General features: G+C 34.7%; 1 protein-coding gene across 1 annotated transcript in view; it reads left to right on the forward strand.

Annotated features, from left to right (window-relative positions):
* Window positions 1-19,996, forward strand: part of LOC131675518 (BRISC and BRCA1-A complex member 2-like) — a 329,141-nt gene extending 309,145 nt beyond the window's left edge. Inside the window, exons 4-6 of the mRNA XM_058954530.1 lie at window positions 18,904-19,249; window positions 19,617-19,692; window positions 19,945-19,996. Of these exons, the coding sequence (XP_058810513.1) occupies window positions 18,904-19,249; window positions 19,617-19,692; window positions 19,945-19,996 (474 nt within the window). The remainder of the gene's footprint in view (window positions 1-18,903; window positions 19,250-19,616; window positions 19,693-19,944) is intronic.
* The last annotated feature ends 263 nt before the right edge of the window (window positions 19,997-20,259 follow it).

Raw genomic sequence — 20,259 nt, forward strand, 5'->3', positions numbered from 1 at the left:
TGTAGCTGTAGCGCCTTTTCAAGTTCACAGCGTTGAGCTTTTTCAGCATCCAGCTGAGCGCGCAATGTTGTCACTTCTTGAAGAAGATCATCGGACATTGCTCGCGACTCGCTCAACGACAGCAATGCCTCTTGCAGAGCCGAATTAGCGGTCGATGCAACAGCAGGAAGTACAGGGTGCAGTGCAGGAGTATCTGAAGGGCCACTTAAATTCGGAAAAAATAAATTAGTACCTGTATGTTGGGTTATGTCTGTGACATCCGATTGTTGTTCGAAATGTCCTTGTGTATTAGTGGCGATATCAGAGGCAGCAGCTATTGCAGCAGCAACCGAAGCGGCATCAGCAACATGCGGAGCAGCAATATTCGTTGTAATTGTATTAGCGCTTGCCGCTGCCTGCGCTCTTGTCCTCGGTGGTGTCCGGTGTGTAGACATAGTTGAGATTCAAACTTAATAGAAGAAACAAATGTCGGATCCCGGACGAGCTCCCAAAATGTTATAACCACTACTAATTAATGAAATAAAATACAACGATATGTAAAAGAAACTAAAACTTGTATTAGAAACGTTGAAAATAGCGTGTGTATATAATATCAGCTCATGAACACAACTAACTAACTAATAATAATCCAGATTACTTAGCAACCAAACAATCACTTAGTAACCAACAAATTGGAACGTATCGAATATACTACAATATATATATATATATATATATATATATATATATGTGTGTGTATATGTGTGTGTGTGTATGTATATATGTATATATATATATTTTTTTTTTTATTTATTTATTTATTTATTTATTTACAACTTTTGTTACATTTTGGTTTACATTTCCTACTTCACTACTTGTGTCTCGTGTCCAGTTTCTGTATTTGCTAATGTATGTGTTTTGTGTATATGGGCAAATTCACGGAATTCTTAACTTTAGATATCAAGAAAATTTGGAAAAAAATTTAATCGCACACTCTTGTTATTATGCACATATGTTTATCTACCATCGAGGAGTAATATTCCACGTTTGTGCAACATTTTTACCGAGGGCCGTCAAGGTCAGAGTCAAATATAAGTAATTCGAACAAAAATTAAATTTTATTAAATTAAACATTCTTTATAATCTCTCTATTGATAAATAACGTAAATAAACTCAGTGACAATAATAAATAACGCAAATAAGCACAACTATACATAACAATAACAATAATTATACATAACAAGAAGAATCGCAAACAAAATTATTTAAAAAATATAATATGTCGCGTAAAGAAAAAATTCATTTGCTTGTAATTTGAACTGCAAGTATTCAATTTATACTACTTTTCTGCACATCCAATTTTTGTTTTCTTTGGGAATGTATAACTTTGACTTTATCGTCGTTTTATTAATATATATCCATTTTATTTGATAGCAACGATATAATAACAGGGGTTCTTGCGGCCCTCGTATTTTATGATCATAATTAATGAATTAATGGAATCACAGACAACAGAAATCATATTAAAACATTTTTAAAGATGTGCTATACGATATTATGGAATTTTTTATGGTTGCACGAATTTTCTTATCTACTTAAAACTCATCTTGTCACGCGTATATCATGCACACATATTCGTGTCACGGCTAGATCTCTTCGTTTTGGTATTAGGAATGAGTAATACGTTCAAATAGTTGGTTATATTGAGGGCCGCGATCACAAAAGAACAAAATATTGATAAAACATCGATTTCACATAAAGTTATTTCACGTCATTGGCATGGTGTAGGATTGTTATGGGGATTCGCACATCGACATGACTCATGCCACGATTTCCCATTATGGTCAGTTATCTATCTAAAGTATAATCAATATGATCCTTGAAGGGCCGCGAGTAGGGCATGCGAAAGATTGAAAAAAATTTAGGTTATTTCATTGAAAAATTTCCAGTTTTCAAGGTTTTAACGGCCTATTTTTTTTAAATAAAAAAGACTTGGGCACTCAATTTTTTGTATAAATGTTAGTAATAGGATGCTCTATCGAAATGGCATAGAAGTATTTGCTTACAATTTCACATAGCTACAATAATTGCAGTGTTATGGCTATTTCACAAAAGTTAAAAGTTCCGTGGATTTGCCCATATGTGTGCTTATGTAGATGTGTCTGCAAATCTTGTGTCTCGGTCTTCTGCACCTGTCTGTTCAGCCTTTCTTCCCATTTTTCAGATGCTAATATTCTTTTCCTCTCTCTCTCCGAGATCTGTCTTTTCCACTCTTCTGTTTTTCTCTCTCTTGCTTCTTTTCTTTTCGACTTCTTCCTTTGCTACTTTCTTTTGCCTTTTCACCTTTGCCTTTCTTTTGCTTTTGCTCTTTTTTGCTATTTCTTGCTAATCATCTCACCTGTCTTTCTCCTTATTAGGGCTTTGACACCTTTTACTCATTTCCTATTCCTCCCTCTGCCTTACATTTCCTCAACCTCACTTATTTTCCTTAGTGTCTTATAATTTTGTCTTCTTGTTTTACTTTTTCTTTCTCTTCTTCGTTTCTTCTTATTTCCCATTTCTGCTCCATCATCCAATACCTGCTTTCTCTCGCTTGTGTAGTTGCTAGTACTTGTGTTTTGTGTGTGTGTGTGCATGTGTATGTGTATGTTTGCGTGTGTATGCGTGTTTTGTGTGTACGTGTGCGTATGTAGATGTGTTTGCGAGTTTTATGTCTCTACCTTCTGTTTCCGTCTGTCCTTATGGTCTTGTAATTTCGTCTTCTTGTTTTCTTTTTCTTTCTCTTCTTCATTTCTTCTTCTTTTCCATTTTAGCTCCATCATCCACGCTATCTTTTCTTTGCTTCCAATTATTATTTTTTCCCATTCTTCCCCATCCTTTTTACTTTTTTCACACATTTTTACTATGTGCTTCCAATTTTCTTCCTCTTTCATACACATTCTGCATATCTTATTTTCTTCTTTTTCTCAATACCTGCTTCCTCTCGTTTCGTTACTTAACCTAAACCTTTCCCTTATTTGTAGGCCTTTTATTCTTCCCTCTTCTTGAATTTCCTTTAATCTATACTTTTTCATTTCTTCTTTCAGTTTTTTCCACTCATTTATGTATCTTGACTTTTCTAGCTTTTCTTCTAGTTCTTTTTCTTCTTTTTTCTTTAGCTCTTCTCTTATTTCTTCCCAAAACTCTTCTCTCATTTCGTCTTTCTCTTCCCTCTTTCTGTATATTTTACTTTTTTCTAACCTTTCCTCTCTCTCCTCCTTCTTACCCATTTTATCTGTTTCATTTCCTTCCCTTTTCTTTAGTTCTCTCCATGCTTCTTTTTTTATTGAGTCATCTCCTTCTCTTATTTTGTTTTCATACTTCATTGCTCTTTCTAATGATGTTTCTTTCATTTCTTGTCTTCCTGTTTTCCATCGTATTAACATTAACTTGGCATGTTTCTATCTAATCCTAATACTCACTTTATGTATTTTAAGTGTAATCTCTCTATTTCTTCATATCTCTTTCATCACCAGATTTCTGCTCCATACATAATCACGCTTTTCGCCAGTGCATCCAACAGGCTCATCCTTAGCTCCCAATTTTCTCTAAATAGTTTTTCTCCTAGCCCCCCATAGTCTTCAGATCCTCATATTTATTTTCCCTTCTACCTTCTTTATCTGCTTTTTATTTCCGTTATTTCTGCTTATCACATATCCCAAGTAATTGTACTCTTTAACCATCTCTATATTCTCACCTTCCGATTCGAATTCTTCTTCCTTTTCCCTACCTCCTCCTCACCTGCATTTCATCATCTTTCATTTTCCTAGATTTAGCTTTAATCCCTTTTCTTCCAGGTATCTTTTTAATTTTTTTAGCATCGCTTTCATTCCACTTTCACTCTTTGCTATTATCACTATATCATCTGCATATCGTAATATCCATATTTTCTTCCTTCCTATCACTATCCCTCCTTCTTGCACCTGTTTGATCTTCACTTCCAGGTCGGCGAAAGCAAGATTAAATAGCGTGGTGCTCAAAGGGCACCCTTACCTTACGCCTTTGTAAGTCTCAAACTCCCCAATTATTTCTCCTCCAACTTTTACTTTACTCCCTGTTTTCTTATATATTTCTTCTATTCTTTTCCTGATTTTCCCATTTATCCCTTTCTCTTTCATGATTTCCCATATTTTCTTCCTCTTTATCTTGTCAAAAGCGGCCTTCATGTCGGCAAAGAATACGTACAGTTTTCCTCCTTTTTCCCTTATTTCCTTCTCTTATATAATATATATATTGCGTTTTTAATATAGTATAGTTTAATATAGTTTAGTTTTTAATATATGAGGTCTGTCCGGAAAGTATCGGGCCTACCTTTATATTTTCGTGCTAGCGTTATTATTTATCATATGGTGGGTGAAATCTTTCAAAGTAATCCCCACTTGATTGAATAACACGGTTCCATTGATGTTTTCACTTTTCAAAACAGTCCTGGAACTCACTTTTAGGGATAGCCTTAAGTACACTCGTCGCATTATTTTCAAAAGTCACAAGGGATTATGTCGGGACTGTATGGAGGTTGTCGAAGCAATGCAATATTGTGTTTGCTCAAAAACTGCTGCACAAGATTGGATGAATGCGCTAGCGCATTATCCTGATGGAGAAGCCAGTCACCACTTTCCCAAAAGTGCGGCCGTTTTCCTCTTACTGCATCACGCAAAAGTTTCAAAATTTGAACGTAGTATTCTTTATTGATTGTCTGACCTGTTGTCCCTTGAAGTGCTTCAACCGTTCTTGTTTTTTTTTATATTTTCATCTAATTCAATTCTTTTCTTCCTATTACAATTCACTTTATCCCGGAATTTTCTTCTCGTCTTATCTTTTTTTATTTCTTCTGCCACTCTTTTCCCCTCAGCTTCTTTCGCTTTTCTTATTTCCTCTCTGTATTCTCTCTTTGCTTCTAGGTATTTGCCTCTGTCTCCTTCCCCTTTTCTTACCTTATTTAACTCTGCCATCACCCTAGCCCTCTTTATCGTACATTCTTCTTTCCACCAGCTTTTTTTCGAACCTTTTTTTTTCCTTATCTTCTTTTTTACGACTATGTTCCTCACTCTTTTTTTTATCTCTTTCCATTTTTTTGTTCCCTCTAATGCGTCTATCCATTTCTGGTACTCTCTTACGCCTTCTTCGCTCCAGTCTATCATTCTTTCTTCCTCTTCTTTTCTTTCTTCTACTATTTTATCTCCCAATTCTACTTCTACTGGTAAGTGGTTCGACTTTACCCTCACTTTTATTTAAACCCTTTTTATCGCCTCATCACCTTCCTTGTTACCTACTACATAATCCATGAGGGTGGTCCGATAAGTACTTAGCCTACAAAAGAAAAACGAAAATTTTGGAAAAGTGGCGTTTTATTTTTCATCATAGTCTCCTTTTAGTTCGATACACTTGGCCCAGCGATGCTCCAACTTCTTTAACCCGTCTGAAAAATACGTTTCCTCGAGGTCAGAAAAGTAGGCTTCCGTGGCAGCGATTACCTCCTCATTCGACTCAAATTTCTGCCCGGCGAGTGACTTTTTCAAGTTTGGAAACAAAAAGAAGTCGCACGGGGCTAAATCTGAAGAATACGGTGGATGGGGCAGCAGTTCGTAGCCTAATTCGACCAATTTGGCCATGCCTACGATCTTAGCTATCTCGCGCACCTTCAATCGTCGATCTGCCAATACGAGATCGTGAATTTTTGTCACGTTACCTCCGTGGTAGCCGTTTTCGGAGCACCTGGACGTGGCTCTTCAAAAATCGACGTGCGACCACATTGAAACTCGTTAAACCAATTTTTGACGGTCGCCATCGAAGAAGAGTCACCTACACAGCATCCAAGCGCTTTTTGATTTCGCTGCACGATTTCCCTTCCAAAAACAAGAATCGAATCACCGACCGAAACTGCTCTTTTTCCATTTTTCAAAAATCAACGGACACACTTGCTTTCACACGCTCTCAAAAATAAACTACAACTCCGATTCGGCTGAAATCTTAACAGTAACCATCGAGAAGGTTGTACTACGTGATAGAATATTTCTTTTGCGAGAGTGGCGCCATCGGGTGCTGAGGCTAAGTACTTATCGGACCACCCTCGTATTGTTGACATTCCTCTCATTCCTATATATATTATTTCTCCCTCTTTATCTCCTTCTTTTGTCCCATTCGTTATCACTAAACCCATTTCTCCTAACCATTTTATCATTACTTCTCCCTCTGCGTTTAGCACTTTATCCTTGGCCTTTATTTATTCTAGGTTTTCTTCTGTCTCCCATTCTCTCCCTTCATTTCCTGTTCTTGCGTTGAAGTCTCTTCCTGTAATTATTGTTTTTCCTCTGTTCTCCTCTATCTCTTCGCTTAGGTATTCATAGTTTTCCTTTTTCTCATGTTGCATATAAACCGTTGCTATCATGTATTTCCTCCCTCCGATCTTTATTTCTCCTGCTATTACCTCACTTGTCCTTTCTTTCTTCCATTCAATCGTACTCATTTCTTACCTCTCTCTTACCCGCATTATTCCTCCCCCTATTTCTCTTCCCCTTCTTCCTTCCCTTCTTGAGTCTCTCCACTCTATGTTATACCCTTTCTGTTGCTTTTCCACCCCATTTTTTGCCCCTTGCCTCTTCAACCAAGTTTCCGTTAGCCTTACTATATCAAATTCCCTAACATATTCCCAGTCGTTTTCCTCCATGCTCCTAAACCCCACCACGTTCCAGAATAGTATCTTTACTGCCTCTCTTCCCTCTCTCTCCTTCCCCCTTCTCTCTCTCTCTCTTTTTCCTATTGTTTTCGAAACTCTTCTGCCCTTTTTCCTACTACTTTTCCCTCTTTCTCGCTCCACCACCATTCTCCTTCCTCTGACTTAACCCTGTTATGCCACATCTTTATCTCTTTATTACATTTACTTTTTATTTCTTTCGCTTTCCTTCTTACTTTCTCTCTTATCTTCCTCTGCTTCTACGTTCAGTCCTGATCTATAAAGATCTTTATCTGTCCCAGCTTCTTTTTCCTCTTCATAATTCCTTCTTTTTGTTCCCATGATACGCATCTAATTTGTCACATCTTTTTTCCTCTTTCTCCCCGATCCTCCCTCCCTGCTGTCCCTCCTATTCTTCTCAGATTCACTATCTCCCCTTTCATTTCTACTTCCTCCCTTAACCAGTCCTTTGCCTCTCCCTTCGTTTCCCATCTTAACACACCCTCTAAGTCTGTCACTATTATATTATTTATCCAACTTTCTCTATCCATTTTTTCTCTCATATAATCTATTTCTTCCTCATTGCCTACTTCTGTTCCTCTTTGCTTCTCGTTTCCTCCTTCTATACTTCCCACCTTTATTCCCTGTCTTACCTTTTCTGTCACCGCCTTTACTTCTTACCGCCCTTTCTCTCTACCTGCCTTTCCCGCTTCCTAATTTTCTCTCTTAACCTCAACTTTTCTTTTTTCTTTATTCCTCTCTCTCTCTGCTTTTTCCTGCTCTTCTCCGAACCTCTCTCTCTACTCCACTTCTTTTCCGCCTCCACCCTTTCTTTCCACCTCTATCTCTCCCCTCAAACACTTTTCCTCTCTAACTTTCTCACCAAAACTCGCACTCACAGCCAAGACACGTCCACTCACTTCCACGAGTCGAAACCTACCTATTTATTTATTAATAATAGTTATAATTAAACTGTTATTAGTGAAACCAATTCTTACTCATGTTTTTAAGATATTCATTATGAATTTGGAGTATTCTCATTTTTCTAATAATTAATATTTTTAATGTAATAAACAAATTAACTTTGCATATTAAAATTCAATATTATTTAATAATTCAACGCAATTAAAATTATTATAATCTAAATGTATGTACTAAAATCTATATAAAATATGCTTTGTTTTATCAAAATTACTTTTAATTAACATATTTATTACAAATACTAACAACTATTATATCTATATTTATAAGTCTGTGACGTACCGCTCCTTATATGGTCATGAAATTAGAATCTTGTACTAAGACAATCAAATAATAGGTGAGGTTGCTCCATTTAATATGCTAATTGATGTAAACAGATTGATGAGCTTAACGGATTGCAGTGATTCAGTGAAATAATAGACTAGCTCATGGATAGGACCGTTACATTACGAAAATTGGGTAATGATAATTAAAAATATTCTCAACGTTATGTGGGGTATATTTAATAGATTTGTTTTTAATAAAAAGTTATCTATACAATTTCCTCCAATATTATTATTAGTATGTCTTGTTATTCTTAAAAAGCAAGGAATGTACTTATGTTTGAGTAAGTTATTCATGTGTTCTTGTTCTATAATTATATCAAAATTTGTCTTCTTGCTTTATTAAAAACATTTATATTGAAATCTCTAACAGTGCAGTGATTCTTTGTATTATTTTGTTCTGTAATAAATGTTTTCAGGCTATTAACAAGCTCAATTTTTGACATATCATGACATCTATAGATGGATGAAATTTCGAGTTTCTTTTTACCTATTATTTTTATTTCTGAACTTACAATTCTCAGTCTACTGAAACGATTTCGATATTTTCATCCAATTTTTCTTTAATATACATTATAAATCCATCTGGTTTATTTATGTTACTTTCCTTATAATAACTTTTATATCCTTTGAGTCAGTAGTAATTTGAATTATGTAAGTTCCAAGCTTCTGTATATATAATTACACTAGGTTTTACTTTGAGATTTTCAATGAAAATTTCTAATTTGTTGAAATTTGCATTTAAGCTTCCAATATTTATACATGTGAGGAAGCTTTTGCCACTAGAGAGATTTTTATTGAAAAATTTCAGATTTATATATATATTTTCGTTATTTATTAAGTCTTTGACGTTAAAATACTTATTCATTAAGTAACTGCTTAAAACACTTTCTCTGTTTGATGTAATACTAGATATTTTCGGATGCATGAATTTTAATAATGCACTTCTCTCCATTTCATGATAATTTATGCTGTTAATTCTAACTGAAATCTACAAAATATTCATGTTATTTGTGTATGTTTTATAGTAGAGATAGTAGTCCAGGAAAAATAGGCCGAAAAAGGCCGTTTCGCGGTTTTTCATTTCGGCAAGACGATTATTTTTTGACAGGTAGTGTGAACGGCGTACATTAAGATAACAACTATCCATAGTCTGTTAATTAGGTCGCCTAATTTTTCAAAATTATGAACCATTCTTTTCACAATATTTATGTAATTCACATCTTTGGTATGGTTTAAAAATTTTATTGATACCTCATAGACATTTGACCATGTTGCTTTCTCATCATCTTCTATAGTTCTGTCAAGGTTTTCATCTCTTAATAAAGAACGGATTTCCGATCCATTAGAAATGCCTTCGCTCAATTTCACATCTGTTTTATTATGAAATGCTTTGCCCAAATACTCAAAGTATTGTCTATCTTTGTCTAAAGCCTTGACAAATTGTCTCATCAATCCAAGTTTTATATAAAAAGGAGATATCAAAATTTGAGACTGACCAACGAATGACTCTTTTATAATATTCTGTTTTCCACGTTAAAAATATTCCCTTATGGCCAAATTTTCTTTTGGTAGTACTTTCTCTATAGTCCAGGACAAATAGGATTTGAGGCGGTTTTTCATTTCGGCAAGACGATTATTTTTTGACAGGTAGTGTGAACGGCGTACATTATGATAACAACTATCCATAGTCTGAGAAAGTTTCGGAACATTGTTAAAATGTCCATAAACTAATAAATTTTGTGACTTTTTTCGTTCTTTTCTTTATAACTTTGTTCCGTTAACATTTACAACAAAATATATGAATACTTTTTTGTTCGGGAATAAATTACCTACAAAACCATAGGTTGCACGTCAAAAAATATCCATCAGGTAAAAAGTTATTAACTATTAACTTTTGTATTTTGAAAATATTATAAACAATTTTTTTTAGCGTTGTTATAAACTTTGTGCCACCACTTCTCGTTGAATGGTGTCTTTTTGTTACGAGATGATGTGTACGGAATCGCGAATCTGTAAGTTTAATAGTTTACGAGTTATCGTCTTATAAACAAATTACATACTCGTTTATTTTTCGAAGCCCAATTGTTATCCACTAATGAAAAAAAAATTTACGTTATGTCTTTCAATGCCCTCTATCGATTTCCAAAATGATTTATCAAAAAAAATCAAAATTGCGACCGTGGGAGCAAAAAAACAAAAGCGAACTTAATTGCAAAATAGATTAATAACATTTTCAGTAACTTTTTTGTAATAATTATTTCGGGTTTGGATAGCAATTCAAATAAACTTCAATTTAAAACAACGATGGCACAGATCCGTTGATAAACAAAAAAGTTACAGGCCGGCAAAGTTTTTGGCTTATTGTTCAACAATTTATGCCACTAGTGGAAAAAAAAATATCGTCATTGGCGGAATACCTCTAGTTTTTAGGGATGAAAATTTCAAGTCTATGGGAAAAAGGTAAACGGCTTAAAAAAATTTGGGAAAATCAGCCCTCGGCAATAATTTTCACGATTTATCGCGCGGCGGCGGAGTGGGGTAAGCCAACGAATACTCGACAGAAAAATTAAGTCTGACCCTCAAAATCAGCAGCGCAATTAAAATCGCTATTTTCTCGTTAACTATTCAACATATTTTTATCATTTTTTTTTTAATTTGATACCCCGCGACGAGAGAAATCTATTCCCGCTATATAAAATGAGCAAAAGTTATAAACAATGGCATAAAATTTATTTATAAAAAAATGTCATTTTTTTTTCTTCATTATTATTAACAGGAATGAATTATTATTATATAGGTAAGTAGAATCAAGTAGTTTAACATGTTAACTTACATATAAATAATGATATAAATAAAAATATATATAAATGATATAAATAACATCAACTATTTTGTTGTAAATGTTAACGGAACAAAGTTATAAAGAAAAGAACGAAAAAAGTCACAAAATTTATTAGTTTATGGACATTTTAACAATGTTCCGAAACTTTCTCAGACTATGGATAGTTGTTATCTTAATGTACGCCGTTCACACTATGAAATGAAAAACCGCCTCAAATCCTATTTTTCCTGGACTATAGAGGAAAGTACTACCAAAAGAAAATTTGGCCGTAAGGGAATATTTTTAACGTGGAAAACAGAATATTATAAAAGAGTCATTCGTTGGTCAGTCTCAAATTTTGATATCTCCTTTTTATATAAAACTTGGATTGATGAGACAATTTGTCAAGGTTTTAGACAAAGATAGACAATACTTTGAGTATTTGGGCAAAGCATTTCATAATAAAACAGATGTGAAATTGAGCGAAGGCATTTCTAATGGATCGGAAATCCGTTCTTTATTAAGAGATGAAAACCTTGACAGAACTATGGAAGATGATGAGAAAGCAACATGGTCAAATTTCTATGAGGTATCAATAAAATTTTTAAACCATACCAAAGATGTGAATTACATAAATATTGTGAAAAGAATGGTTCATAATTTTGAAAAATTAGGCGACCTAATTAACTCAAAACTTCATTTCCTTTATTCACAGGTTGATTAATTTCCTAAGAATATCGAGAACTTCAGTAAAAAGCAAATAAAAAGGTTCCACCAAGACTTAAAAGAATTTCAATGAAAAAGACGAGGGCAAAAGCGTGTCGGAAACCCTTTGCATCGGTCACTTAAAGAGAAACGATACGTAAGCGTAAAACAATTTCAAATTTAATAGTGAATGTTTTATAGTAATTAGAAAGAGATAAAGAGACAGGTAGAAAGTATTTACCTAGTATCCAACACCTCCCGATCAAAATTAAGAAGTTCAAGCTCAAATTTTATATACTAAATTACACTAAACCATTAAAAGTGCGAGAAATTTTTTTGAAATAAGCTGAGAATACTGTAACCAGATTTATCAATGTCGCTCAACATAAATTTTCGTCTTATTTATGATTAAAAGTCTAAATAAATCTTAGATTCATGATTTATGTTGTGGCATAATCTCAAAGTAGTATTTAAAATATTGATTTTCAAAAAAATCGACGAAGTAACCTCATATACTTTTCGCTAACGCCTCGAAGGTTTTATCTTGTCCAAAATTTAACTTTAAATTCATGATCAGTGATCTCAAAAATTCCTGGAACAGTATTTATAACATCTGTATAATAAAATTTAAAAAATGTTGTAATCAAATTTGGAATAGTTTTTTACATTTTCTGATTTTTTCCAGCGCCGTACAAAGAGTTAGAATTTCTTGAAAAAAATATTAAAAGCATGATTTTCGACATATTTTTACCGTAGAATTCAACTCTGAAGTAAAATTTATTGTATCTTCCTTCATTTCTTTTTAATTTTAAAAAACCAGGGAAAAGTAAGGTTTATGTAAAAAACAGCTCAATTTTGCAAAGTAAGGCTATATTTTTATTTTATATTCGGATTCAGAGTTTTTTTGTGGGCCTGTATACTGATGTTCAACATAATTTTTATAGCGTTTCGAATATCTCACGTTTGATAAATTTTTCTATAGCTTATGTTATAATGAGTGAAAACTTCCCTCGTTCTGTCTCTCTTTCTCTCTCCCCAGACTTGCAAATCATAATTTATATTGAATACATTTATGCTCTTTTTACATGTTTCCTTTCAGTACCATGAAGTAAATGTGAGAGAGCGCGAGAGTCTCCGCACTAATTGCCGTCGGCTATATAAGAGGCTAGAGAGAGAGAGTGACAGAGCACGCTCACGCGTCGTTTTCTTTCGGCGGCCTATCGACCAACTTCGGGCCTTTCTGCGCGCCGCTGGCTACAACGATAGATCGAATCAATCGAAGTCACGCGTTCGAGACCTAAGCACGTGTTGCATTGTAAGCTTTTCCGCTTCTTGAAAAACCCTCAGCGTATCTACCTGTGATTGTCGAATACCGCGCTGTGCATTTACTGATAAACAGAGGTGCTGTGCAGTAAACAATAGACGGTGAATTCTCGATATCTGCGTTGTATGCTGGCGAACACGCCGCCCGCCTTTGCAACACTGCCTACACCAGCAACGACGCTTACACGAGCCGACTTTTAGCGAGCGAGACTGCTAGGTCATTCCCGGTAACGTGACCAGTTTTTTGCGTTCACGCATCCAATGTAAGTACTGGTTTGACCTATACTCTCTCTGCTTGCGCTTCTCTCTCGCATTTACGGTGCAATGTAAATGCTTCGCTTGTATAAATATTGTTACTATAACGCCTCGTAATTTCTTTTCGTTTATCTGAGCCTTGTCCGTCCTGTAATTTCCTGTTGCGCTATCGCTCAAATCATTTCCACTTTCCAGTAACGATTGAATGACGCACGACAGTCTCCGCGAGCCCATTGGCAGGAAAGTCGTATAAGTGGCACAGCTGTTGCTACCGGGCCGGCTTACGCATAACCCCCAGTAGCCCGATTCGTGTTGTAGCATTTTTCCTGTGGCATACTATTAATTGCATTCATCATATCAATTTACTTTTATCGATGTACTCTGTCTCTTAACCCACCGTTATAAAGTTGAGCAAGTATTCAAAAGTTTTAATATCAACGTGTAATAATCCTAAGCCGTAATTCATTGTCCCATCAACTGAAGTAAAATAATTTTTTTACCAAATGAATAATTTGTTTACCTACATATGAGTATAGAACATCTAGTATTACATGAATTTCTAACTTTCGTATTTAAACATTTATTGTCGAAAAGTACTTACGTTACCTTGAACGATATACAACGATATATGCTTTTTTCATTAGTTAGTTGAAATTGAAAAGGCACATGATTATTAATTTTATTATATAATCTATTATATTCCAACGTTGCAGTGCGATCTGTTTCTTTCTCAAGAGCAACTTTTTTTAGCCGGCAAAATCTAGTACTTTGAGGGGTAGGGCTTATCCACGATATCTCTTTCAAGATACTACTTCTGATTCTTATGACTATACGACTTATTACAAATAAACTTGATTGAATATCATCGTTTTCATTTGCAGGATTCTCATATTTTTTATCAACATATTTGTGCCCAGAACAACTGTCAAACCCTAATGTTACCGTCAGTTTTTAATTTTTCAAATCGTTTTTACCCAAATCAACACTTATATTATTTCATAGCTACTCAGTCATTTTATTTAGCATGATCTGTAAGAGTACGGACGGACAAGATCATGAATCATGTCATTATGACGGCTATAGCATCGATAACACTAATACCTCGGCTCCCACGTGCGCGAGTTTCCTATATGGATTGAATGGGACGGACACTCTGATCTGCGCCTTCTGTGCGACAAATGCCAATGCTTCCTCCCGTCGTTTTAATAACTCCTAGCTCCGTGGTCAGCCCTTATACTGAATACCAAAATCAATTTCATGTCGACAATCATGTTGTATTGCAGTGTCTTCTCGCATGCCTATGTTACCATCGTACGCTTTATACCGTCTATCGTTATTATCAGACTGAGAGCCACCGTGATCTCCATCGGTATTCTTGCGAAATCATACACCAATCATTCAGCAAGAATCAGCGACCATCATCCGACTATTACCGTTACCTGTGCACCGGTATCAAACAACGAACTATTCGAAGGCATCACATTGCACGTCGGGTGACACGGATTTTCTGACTCTGCGTGCTGATTTCCACTGTGGTCTTCAACTGATGGCGTAATCTCAAATAGTCCCTCCTGCCACCTTCCATCTTCCACATCCCCTGACCGCAAGCTCGTCATCAGTATGTTCGCTATCTCTGTATCGTTCTCACATACGTCGTGATTTGCTGTTGATGTATATGGAAATGTAAATATGACTACATATATATATATATATATAGCAAATCATTTTGCATGCCGGTCGTGATAATGTACGAGGGTCGTTTGAAAAGTCCGTGCAAAAATAAAAACTGCTTGATTTTTTTTAATAAATCTTTTTTATTTTTCAACATAGTCTCCTTTTAGGCTTATACACTTCATCCAACGCTACTCTAGTTTGTTAATCCCTTCCAAATAATAGGATTTATCCAAGTCTGTAAAATAGGCATTCGTTTCTGCAATCACCTCCTCGTTTGAATAAAATCTTTTCCCCGTCAGCCATTTTTTAATATTAGGGAACAAATAGTAGTCCGACGGAGCCAAGTCTGGAGAATAGGGGGGATGTCAAACGAGTTGGAACCCTATCTCCATCAGTTTTGCGGCCACAACTGCTGAAGCGTGAGCTGGCGCATTGTCGTGGTGGAAGAGGACTTTTTTGCGGGCCAATCGTGGACTCTCAGTTTTCAAACGATCCAATAACGATGAATAATATTCGCCTGTAATGGTTTTACCCTTTTCCATATAGTCGATAAAGATTATTCCTTGCGAATCCCAAAATACAGTCGCCATAACCTTTTCGGCCGAAGGAATTGTCTTCGCCTTTTTCGGAGCAGATTCCCCTCTTGGTAACCCATTGTTTAGACTGTTCTCTGGTCTCAGGAGTGTAGTGATGTATCCATGTTTCATCTACAGTGATGAAACGGCGCTTAAAGTCTTGCGGATTTTGCTGGAACAGCTGCAAACCATTCTTGCAACACTTCACACGATCTCGTTTTTGGTCAATCGTGAGCACAATCGCGGCACCCATCTAGCGGATAGCTTTTTCATGTCCAAATATTGGTGCAAAATATTATACAAATACATGGATTTTATCAATGATTTCTGAAATGGTAACCTCAACAGGGCGTCCAGAACGTTCAGCGTCTTTTGTGCTCATGTGGCCACTCCGAAAATTTTGAAACCACTTATAAACCATTCTAATAGAAGGTGCACAATAAACAAAATATTTATCAAGCTTCTGTTTAATCTCTTGAGGCGTTTTGCCTTTGAAAAAGCAATGTTTAATCAATACACGAAATTCTTTTTCGTCCATTTTTTTAGAACCACTCGATTTCTTTGATTGAAACGAATGTAAAACGCAAAGTAATTGGCCGATCTGGCTGAAACTTGGTGTGTGCTCTTCTAAGATATGCCACTAACTGAAAATAACCTTGATACGCACTAGTAGCGCCATTTCTCTGACTTTGCACGGACTTTTCAAACGACCCTCGTACATGAGTTATCGAAGAGAGTCTTACTTATATCGTAGTTACCAACTAAAGAAAACACACAAAACTACTTCTGTACTAACTTCTCTTACCTGATCTTATATTTACTCATGTGACACGCCTATATAAAGCAATTGTCGACGAAAATGATCTTTTACATCCAGGCTTATTTGCGGCATTCACACAACCACCAATGAGTTAGTCAATAAAAAATGATTTCATGAAATGAAACAGTCTAACAGATATTGAAATAAATAGAGAGAGAACAGAGAGGACGTTCGAAATAGATAGATAAAATAAAGTCTCCGATGACGAGTGAACACATATCTTTATTAAAATGAGATTTTATTCCTCAATTCATATCGCTCTCAAATCTATGATTTATTTAGCTATAGCATATTACGATCAAATGAAAATTTATTAGATAATATATGTAAAAGAATTATGTTTTAGGATATCATATAATTAGAATTCTTAACAATTCTTAAGAAGTCCTTTCTAACAACTTAAAAAATATGACAGTCTGACCATACCAAAAAGTAAAAAGAATCTAAATAATATAATTCTAAGAATCACGTAAGTAAATAAAGTTAACCAACTAATGTTATCTATAAATTAATTGTAAGAATTTTAATTTACCAACCAAGAATTTCGAGTTACCAACAAAGACATTTATGTGAAAGTAAAAGAACATGAAAAACATCCTGATAAAATAAATAACTTAACTCTTAATCGTAAATCTTGAAACCAAAAAATACAGCTTTAACCCGATGACGGTTATGCCCATAGTCATCAGTACAATTTTTATTAACAGGGATAGATTCGGACGTCGCAAACACTCCCATGGTTAAATACGAAAAAGGGTCAATAATTCTTTAGTAAAAGATAAAAAAACAATTGTTTTTGTGTACATTTTTTTTATTTTTCAACAAAATCTTCTTTTAACTCGATACACTCGATACACTTTTCCAGGCGTTATTCAATTATTCAAGTCGTCAGAAAAAGAAATTATTGTTTGAGTTCCTCAAAATAGTTATTTGTTTGTGTTTGAGATGAATCATTGTTTGGATAACTACTTTTATAGGTTTAGGAATAAAAAATCATTGGAGGCCAAATCTGGTGAATACAGAAGATAGATCACTAATTCGAACTTCTATTCCTCAATTTTGCCCATTCAAAATGCGCAAGTATGCACTTGTGCATTATTTTGATAAAACAGAATTTTTCTTGTTCGAATGAGAACGTTTTTCCTTTATTTTCTCACTTAACCGATTCAATAACGACATATAATACTTTCGGGTAACTGTTTATCCTTTTTCTAAATAGTCGACGAAGATAATTCCATATGCATCCCGAAAAACAGTGTCTATAACCTTGCTGGTCGATTTCACTGTGTTCGCTTTCTTTAGAGCTGATTGACCTTTCACAATCCACGCGATTGACTGTTCCTTTACCTTGGGAGTGTAGTGGTGTATTCAGGTTTCGTCTGATGTTATGAAACGACGCAGAAAATCGTCAGGGTTACGGTTTATACTCGCTAAGAGGGCCTCATTGACGACTGCACAACTACATCTGTTTTCACCTGAGAGCAAACATCTTGTCAAAATTTTTCTCATGTCTAATTTCTTATGCAAAATACAAACAACTGTACCTTTTGAAACTCCTATGGCCTCAACTATTTCGTACAATTTTATTCTTCGGTCACTTAACACTATATCGTGGATTTTATTGATCATTTCCAGGGTACCCCCATCTACAAGATAGCTTGAATAATATTCATGTATAGCCAATGTATGGCTACGTTTACAATCCAATTACAATACATTTATCCAATTATAAGCAATTGCAAACACAGAAAGATACACCATGAACTGCATCTACTTCAGCTTTGATTTCTTTCAGTATGAAGTCTTTTATTAGAAATGTTTTGTCACCGCTCATAATTCATTTTTTTCCATTGTTAACAATAAGCAGAAGTTGTTCGCTTTGATCGATGATAAAAACACTTAATAGATCTATTTAAAAATTTGGCGGCACTCTACTTAGAATGCTTAACACGCCATTTCTTGGATTTTCTAAGGATTTATTGATTCAACCTCGTATTATTAATACACTATAATGAATGGATATTTATCAAGGCGCGAATATATATTGATGAGCGACTGCGACAGAGAATAGAGAGCGCGAATATGAAAAACCAGCTGAAGAATTTGGAAGCATGCAGGAAAAGTAATTGTACGTAAAGTAGAAGGGAAAAAGTAATGAAGGGTATGAAAATCGAGACTGACGTGTGCTAAGAATACCATAGATTCGACGTTTGAATCGTTTAGCACGGCTAATCTTATCTCCTAACATGCTGGAGCGCGATTATGCAGTAATAGATCTTGATATCTGCTTGCTGAATCTGACCTCGTTGATGCAATAAAATGAGCCTAGATATGACTTGAATCGAGAATTGAAAAAGTTTTACAGCGTTGTTGCCTTCAGAAAATGTTTACCAAAAATTCCGACGATGCAATAGTATTATATGATTGGCCACCAGAAACGTTAAATCTGAATGGAACTAACTGGAAATGAAATTTACAGTGCCAAAATTGTATGTTCAATGAACATCTAATTTGAAAATAACTATCGCTGCAATATTGGTCATCGGTTATTGCAAATAGATTCGCTTGATAGTCCTTTCGCCTCATATTCTACGTCTAATTTTGATTAATTATCCATTTTTATGTTATAAAGTAATTCTACAAATATTTTACAATATTTTCATATACAAATAAAACAGATGAAAATGTTATTATATGAATGTCACTTAAAGAAGATATATTTTTTGTTGCAGGTTGCTATTATTTCACACGACTTGGAAAATAGAAAGCATTTTATTGCTAATATTATTACACTACAATACTTTTCCGTTTTAGAATATGATGTAACATTTTTTCAACACCTACGCCTACTTCTGAGTTATTCAAATTTGAACTTTATATTAGTAATTCAATTAACACCATATTTTCTGAACAAGCGAGTCTTATTATCATTAAAGTCACTTCATCATATGACAAATCGAGGAAAACCAACACAAATTCTTTTATCTGACTTTTGTTTCCATCCAAATTGGAATATGAAACGTATGATTTCAGAAATTTTCATTTTTATTATAAATTATGTAACTGAAGAGTTTTATGGTATTTCAAAAATAAATACTTTTTAATTTTAACAATTGTTAATTATTTAAAATATGTTATACATTATTGTACATATAATTTTGTTCATGCATAAACAATTGATGACGTGCATGTGGATATTGAAGTCAATATTAGAAATCAATAGTAGATATATTGGAAAGAATATCTGCTTGGGCCATAGTGTATTGGAATTTGACATAAATCAGGTGCCTTTTTTATCGTAGCATTAAATAGAAGAAAAATAATAAATTACACTTTAATAAAGGCAACATAGGAAAATGTAGTATTTCTGTGCAAAATATATACAATAATGGAAAAAATATATAATACAATATATACTTAGTTATATGGGTACCTGTGCACTCAGGGTACAAGGGTAATGAACAGGCGAACAAACTGGCCAACAAGCAGGGTATGGAGCAGGCATTGACACAAACTGGGAGGTAGAAATGCCTTACCGGGAAGGGTGTAAGATAATAGACTCCATTATGAAGGAAGAAAGATGGACAACCTGGAAGAAATCCAAGGGATGTAGATAGATGAGAACTCTGCTTGGAGAAAGTATAAATAAATGGTCTAGCATCATAAAGAACATGAGCAAATCGGAAGCAAGAATAATACCTAGGAGTATTTACCGGACATTTCGAGCTTCACTGTTATACTCATAAAACACAAAGACATAATAACTTATGCAGATGGCGTGAGGAAGAGGAGGACTACATTTCCAACGGGAATGCCCAGCTCTAATGGTCACAAAAAGAAGTGGATGGGTACAGGAATATTAGATCCTGAGATATTTAAAGTGGTTGACCTGAGAAGCATACGGATATTCTGCAAAGCGACAGGGTTCACCGATACTACTTTGACAGAGTCTGGGAAGATAGAGATAAAATAACTAGAGCTAAGTGTCTCTGAGGAGGCCATCTGTACCCTAGACAGAAGTATTCATTCTTTTTTTCATTTTTTTTTACAAGGAGTTGCGAAATTAATTTTGCGGCTTCCCCTTAGAC

The sequence above is a fragment of the Phymastichus coffea genome, unplaced genomic scaffold (assembly GCF_024137745.1).
Source record: "Phymastichus coffea isolate CEN01 unplaced genomic scaffold, Cenicafe_Pcof_1.1 PCOF00024, whole genome shotgun sequence".
Lineage (NCBI taxonomy): Eukaryota > Metazoa > Arthropoda > Insecta > Hymenoptera > Eulophidae > Phymastichus > Phymastichus coffea.